Source organism: Penaeus chinensis, chromosome 34 (assembly GCF_019202785.1).
Source record: "Penaeus chinensis breed Huanghai No. 1 chromosome 34, ASM1920278v2, whole genome shotgun sequence".
Classification (NCBI taxonomy): Eukaryota; Metazoa; Arthropoda; class Malacostraca; order Decapoda; family Penaeidae; genus Penaeus; species Penaeus chinensis.
Genome location: NC_061852.1, coordinates 22,738,306 through 22,744,709, shown reverse-complemented (window position 1 = coordinate 22,744,709; position 6,404 = coordinate 22,738,306). Strand labels below are relative to the sequence as shown.

The 6,404-nt window shown below is 41.0% G+C and overlaps 1 protein-coding gene across 1 annotated transcript in view; it reads right to left on the bottom strand.

The window, feature by feature from the left end:
• Positions 1–735: 735 nt before the first annotated feature.
• LOC125043946 (barrier-to-autointegration factor-like) overlaps positions 736–6,404 on the bottom strand; it is a 23,864-nt gene continuing 18,195 nt past the window's right edge. The window contains exons 4-5 of the mRNA XM_047640347.1: positions 4,982–5,116; positions 736–1,529 (exon numbers count right to left, since the gene is read on the bottom strand). Of these exons, the coding sequence (XP_047496303.1) occupies positions 1,383–1,529; positions 4,982–5,116 (282 nt within the window). The 3' untranslated portion in view covers positions 736–1,382. The remainder of the gene's footprint in view (positions 1,530–4,981; positions 5,117–6,404) is intronic.

Genomic DNA, 6,404 nt, shown 5'->3' with positions numbered 1-6,404 from the left:
ATTGGTAAAGCAAACAATGTTCCCTTGCATGAGCACTGCCCTGCCCTTCCCATGTACATGGCTTTAGGGTTTACTGTACTTGCCAAACTGATACTGCAACATGGTATATCCCTCTCCCCCTTTCATATACTCCTGAATTAATCTAATACATATAGGAAACATTTAGCCAGTATCCTGACCCCCATGCATGGAATCTGATTGGCAACTCAAAGAGTATTGCCAATTACACAAGTAACAGTAATTAGAGCGAATATGGGTTGTAGTCAGAATGCTAAATTAAAGCTATTCTGATATGCAGGCATGGCTGCAAGTACTTTGTACCATTCAGGAGAAATCAGAGCCTCATTCAAGAGTAGTTAGTGCATGTCATGAATAAAAGATTATACAGGGGATGTAATCCCATATTGGTGTCTGAAATACTAAAAATATAAAATCCTAGCTTCCTGGTTTTCACCCATAAAAAAATATACATGTATCTACATTTTTATTTATTATTTTTTCCCCTTAACATATTATGCCCTTCATGTTTTCCTTTCCTCTTTATGCACTGATCAATGGCACCTTCTAGAAGGAAACTTAGCAGTGATTTGATACAAAAACAAACCAAATACCTTGTGCTATATTAAGATTTATGGAACTTTAATAAATGATTTTATATATTACATATGTTCTTACAAACCTATCTTTCCCCCAAATTCCAATAGCTTATCTCATACTGTAAACATTAAAACACAATTTATAAAAAATGCATTTTATTTCATATCAACAAAGGTTTCATGTCAATAAAAGTTATAAAATTGTTACCTTTATCAGAAACAGCACTTGTTATTGTGGCTCTGTATTTTCAAGTCAATAAAAAATATAAGCTGCCCTGCTTCCAATTTGTTTTCTATAAGGCAATTTCAAGTTTAGCAACATGAATAAATGATTTTACACAGTTCATTGACATTTGCACAATATTAAATTCTTGTTATAGATAAACACAGGAACACCAGCAACACAAAACCAATTTTTTTTTATTAACATATATTAAGAAATAAATTAAACATTGTTCTGTTTGGGATGAAAACTAAAAAAAAACACTATCAAGCAGTTACTTATAGTAGCACAATGTTTATATAGTTGTACAATCTCAAAGAAGAATATTACAAACATACAACACATGAAGCATGACTCAAGTTTAAACTTCGCTTCTGAATTCAGAACAAAAATAAATTTCACTAAGGAAGCTAAAAATCATATTTTCCCATTTGTTTGTTTGTGATCAATAAAATGTATTTTAAAACGAGGTCAAAATTTTTAGTCCATTTATCTAGCTATGGAATGAAATTAACTCAAGCCCAAAGAGAGCTATAAAGTGACTGCAATAGTATTCCAGTAGTTTACAAGAACTCCTCACACCAGTCAGATAGGCACTGGTGGCAATCTCCAGACTGTTTGGCATTGGCACCAGCTGTGTCCTTCAACCAGTCGATGAACAGGTCCCGGTTCTTCTTCAAAACTAGGAACTGACCGAGAACTACATAGGCCTGAAAAGATTGATAAAGAATTAATGAATAATAACTCATGATAGAGGCAGCAACTAGAGAAAGTTAAAGCGAGAGAGAGATGCAGAGAGAGAGAGAGAGAGAGAGAGAGAGAGAGAGATGCAGAAAGAGAGAGAGTGAGAGAGATGCAGAAAGAGAGAGAGAAAGATGCAGAAAGAGAGAGAGAGAGAGATGCAGAAAGAGAGAGAGAGAGAGATGCAGAAAGAAAGAGAGAGAGAGATGCAGAAAGAGAGAGAGAGAGAGATGCAGAAAGAAAGAGAGAGAGAGAGAGAGAGATATGCAGAAAGAGAGAGAGAGAGAGAGCAGAAAGAGAGAGAGAAAGAGAGAGAGAGAGAGAGATGCAGAAAGAGAGAGATAGAGAGAGAGAGAGAGAGAGATGCAGAAAGAGAGAGAGAGAGAGAGCAGGAAAGAGAGAGAGAGAGAGAAGAGTGCAGAAAGAGAGAGAGAGAGAGATGCAGAAAGAGAGAGAGAGAAGAGAGAGAGAGAGAGAGATGCAGAAAGAGAGAAAGAGAGAGAGAGAGAGAGATGCAGAAAGAGAGAGAGAGAGAGATGCAGAAAGAGAGAGAGAGAGAGAGATGCAGAAAGAGAGAAGAGAGAGAGAGAGAGAGAGATGCAGAAAGAGAGAGAGAGATGCAGAAAGAGAGAGAGAGAGAGAGAGATGCAGAAAGAGAGAGAGAGAGAGAGATGCAGAAAGAGAGAGAGAGGGATGCAGAAAGAGAGAGAGAGAGATGCAGAAGAGAGAGAGAGAGAGAGAGAGAGAGAGATGCAGAAAGAGAGAGAGAGAGAGAGAGAGAGATGCAGAAAGAGAGAGAGAGAGAGATGCAGAAAGAGAGAGAGAGAGAGAGATGCAGAAAGAGAGAGAGAGAGAGAGAGATGCAGAAAGAGAGAGAGAGAGAGAGATGCAGAAAGAGAGAGAGAGAGAGAGATGCAGAAAGAGAGAGAGAGAGAGAGAGATGCAGAAAGAGAGAGAGAGAGAGAGAGATGCAGAAAGAGAGAGAGAGAGAGAGAGAGAGATGCAGAAAGAGAGAGAGAGAGAGAGAGATGCAGAAAGAGAGAGAGAGAGAGAGAGAGATGCAGAAAGAGAGAGAGAGAGAGAGAGATGCAGAAAGAGAGAGAGAGAGAGAGAGATGCAGAAATAGAGAGAGAGAGAGAGAGATGCAGAAAGAGAGAGAGAGAGAGAGATGCAGAAAGAGAGAGAGAGAGAGAGAGATGCAGAAAGAGAGAGAGAGAGAGAGAGATGCAGAAAGAGAGAGAGAGAGAGAGATGCAGAAAGAGAGAGAGAGAGAGAGAGATGCAGAAAGAGAGAGAGAGAGAGAGATGCAGAAAGAGAGAGAGAGAGAGATGCAGAAAGAGAGAGAGAGAGAGAGAGAGATGCAGAAAGAGAGAGAGAGAGAGAGATGCAGAAAGAGAGAGAGAGAGAGATGCAGAAAGAGAGAGAGAGAGAGATGCAGAGAGAGAGAGAGAGTGCAGAGAGAGAGAGAGAGAGAGATGCAGAAAGAGAGAGAGAGAGATGCAGAGAGAGAGAGAGAGAGAGAGAGAGATGCAGAAAGAAAGAGAGAGATGCAGAAATAGAGAGAGAGAGAGAGATGCAGAAAGAGAGAGAGAGAGAGAGAGATAGAGAGAGATGCAGAAAGAGAGAGAGAGAGAGAGAGATGCAGAAAGAGAGAGAGAGAGAGAGATGCAGAAAGAGAGAGAGAGAGAGAGATGCAGAAAGAGAGAGAGAGAGAGAGAGATGCAGAAAGAGAGAGAGAGAGAGATGCAGAAAGAGAGAGAGAGAGAGATGCAGAAAGAAAGAGAGAGAGAGAGAGAGAGATGCAGAAAGAGAGAGAGAGAGAGATGCAGAAAGAGAGAGAGAGAGAGAGAGAGAGAGAGATGCAGAAAGAGAGAAAGAGAGAGAGAGAGAGAGATGCAGAAGAGAGAGAGAGAGAGAGATGCAGAAAGAGAGAGAGAGAGAGAGAGAGAGATGCAGAAAGAGAGAGAGAGAGAGAGATGCAGAAAGAGAGAGAGAGAGAGATGCAGAAAGAGAGAGAGAGAGAGAGAGAGAGATGCAGAAAGAGAGAGAGAGAGAGAGAGATGCAGAAAGAGAGAGAGAGAGATGCAGAAAGAGAGAGAGAGAGATGCAGAAAGAGAGAGAGAGAGAGAGATGCAGAAAGAGAGAGAGAGAGAGAGAGAGATGCAGAAAGAGAGAGAGAGAGATGCAGAAAGAGAGAGAGAGAGATGCAGAAAGAGGGAGAGAGAGAGATGCAGAAAGAGAGAGAGAGAGAGATGCAGAAAGAGAGAGAGAGAGATGCAGAAAGAGAGAGAGAGAGATGCAGAAAGAAAGAGAGAGGCAGAAAGAGAGAGAGAGAGAGAGAGAGAGAGAGAGAGAGAGAGAGAGATGCAGAAAGAGAGAGAGATACAGAAAGAGAGAGAGAGAGAGAGAGATGCAGAAAGAGAGAGAGAGAGAGAGAGATGCAGAAAGAGAGAGAGAGAGAGAGAGATGCAGAAAGAGAGAGAGAGAGATGCAGAAAGAGAGAGAGAGAGAGATGCAGAAAGAGAGAGAGAGAGAGATGCAGAAAGAGAGAGAGAGAGATGCAGAAAGAGAGAGAGAGAGAGAGATGCAGAAAGAGAGAGAGAGAGAGAGAGATGCAGAAAGAGAGAGAGAGAGAGAGAGAGGGGAGAGAGAGAGAGAGAGGGAGAGAGAGAGAGAGAGGGAGAGAGAGAGAGGGGGAGGAGGGGGGAGAGAGAGAGAGAGAGAGAGAGAGAGAGAGAGAGAGAGAGAGAGAGAGAGAGAGAGAGGGGGGGAGAGAGAGAGAGAGAGGGGGGGGAGAGAGAGAGAGAGAGGGGGGGGAGAGAGAGAGAGAGAGGGAGGGAGGGAGGGAGGGAGGGAGAGGGAGAGAGAGGGAGAGAAAGAGAGAGAGGGAGAGAGGGAGAGAAAGAGAGCGAGAGAGAGGGAGATACAGAGAGCGAGAGAGAGGGAGATACAGAGAGTGAGAGTGAGTGAGTGAGGGAGAGAGAGAGAGAGAGATACAGAGAGAGAGAGAGAGAGAGAGAGATAGAGAGAGAGAGAAAGAGAGAGAGGGAGACACAGAGAGAGAGAGAGATACAGAGAGAGAGAGAGAGAGAGATACAGAGAGAGAGAGAGAGAGAGAGAGAGAGAGAGAGAGAGAGAGAGAGAGAGAGAGATACAGAGAGAGAGTGTATGTAGGTAGATTAAAATAATGGGAAGTATGAAGAACTTTATGAATACTGGGTTATGGATGTATGGCAATATATATTGTTATAACTTGTCTATATACATGAATATAATTATTTCCCTTTTACAATAACTACTAAAATTACTTTCTATTCATATACAGGGAACTATCTTAGAAATACTTACTTGTAAATCCTGGCATCAAATAGATATAGAAATCATTAGTACAAAACCACCTTTTCAAAATTAACTTCCTCACCTTATCGAAGCCTTTACTTGCTAATCTTTCTCCAAGGACATTGCCAATGCCAGCCAGCTGTGTCACCTCCTTCTCCCCCATGGGCTCAGCCACGAAGTTGCGATGCTTCTGACTGGTTGTCGACATGGTGGGAACCTGAGATTTGAAAGCAGAATTATTACTTGCATTCATATTTAGGAGGCCTTAAGAAAAAGAAAGGAAAAAAAAAAAAAAAAAAAAAAAAAGACATGACAGACAAACAAGTACTAACGGTTCATATTCTTATATGGATTAATAAAATGTCCAATCAATTCTAATTCCAGTCCTGTATTTAGTGAATGTTTACAACAGAGAGCATTCACCAGATGAAGTCCCCAAATCAAATGGTGTATACTTTAACCTTGTAAACTTTTAGAGCAACTTACAATAAAAAGTTTCATGCAGTTGATTACACCACAGAGAATAAGAATATATATATATATATATATATATATATATATATATGTACTTTTTAAAATATAGTGTTGAACTCTGATACTTTAACCATTTTGCTCCGGATGGTTTAAAAGACACGCGTTGCTCATATACGTGGCACTTGCCTGCAAGCGGTAACTTTGAATGTTGTCCTGAGTTTCTTATCTAGTGCAGTTTCTTCCTCTCTCACTCACTCTCACACACACACACACACAAAGTTGAAAGGAAAGATTTGATGAAGCCTCAAGTTCATTTCATGATAAACTAAGGTAAACTCTCTCTTTCCTATTCCTGGTGGAGGGGCAAGAGGTGAAGTCAAGTATAGGGGGATATGGAGGACAAGGATAGGACCACAGAGGGGGAAACTGTGATGTAAACTGCCAATGATAGTTTTTAATTTTGGATAGAGGGTGGGGCATAGTCTAGCTGATTTACATGATTGGTGGGTGGAGCTATAGAATTTCTAGGGCAATATGCAGAGTCTAGAAAAAAGAGCCAGGACAGAATACGGGGATTGCTCAGCAACTAAAATAAAATGGAATTATGACACTTTGGCATTACAGTATATTCCACTGATGCCTTGTGATGTTGAAACAGGTGTTACCATATAAAATGGGTTAACCCTCAATTCTATTAAATAGAAAAATGTAAATACTGACAAGCATTTAACTAGTAAAGTAATGTTACTAAGATTGACGCACAGATCAAGGGAAATAAATATAAACAACACAGGTACATCTGCTCTGGCCTCACACTTACTGCAAAACGATGAAAATACCCTCTAAGTCCACGAAGGGGGGTACTGGGGGTCAAGCTCCCTTGTGTACCTCCCTTTATTAGCACTTAATACCAACTCGTGGAAGTGAGCAGCAATTTGCTGCAGATATTTTTGTCATTTCATGTAAAATATGAGGCCACAGCAGTGGTATCTGTATTGTTTACAACTATTTGCTCTGTAAAATGGCAGTGT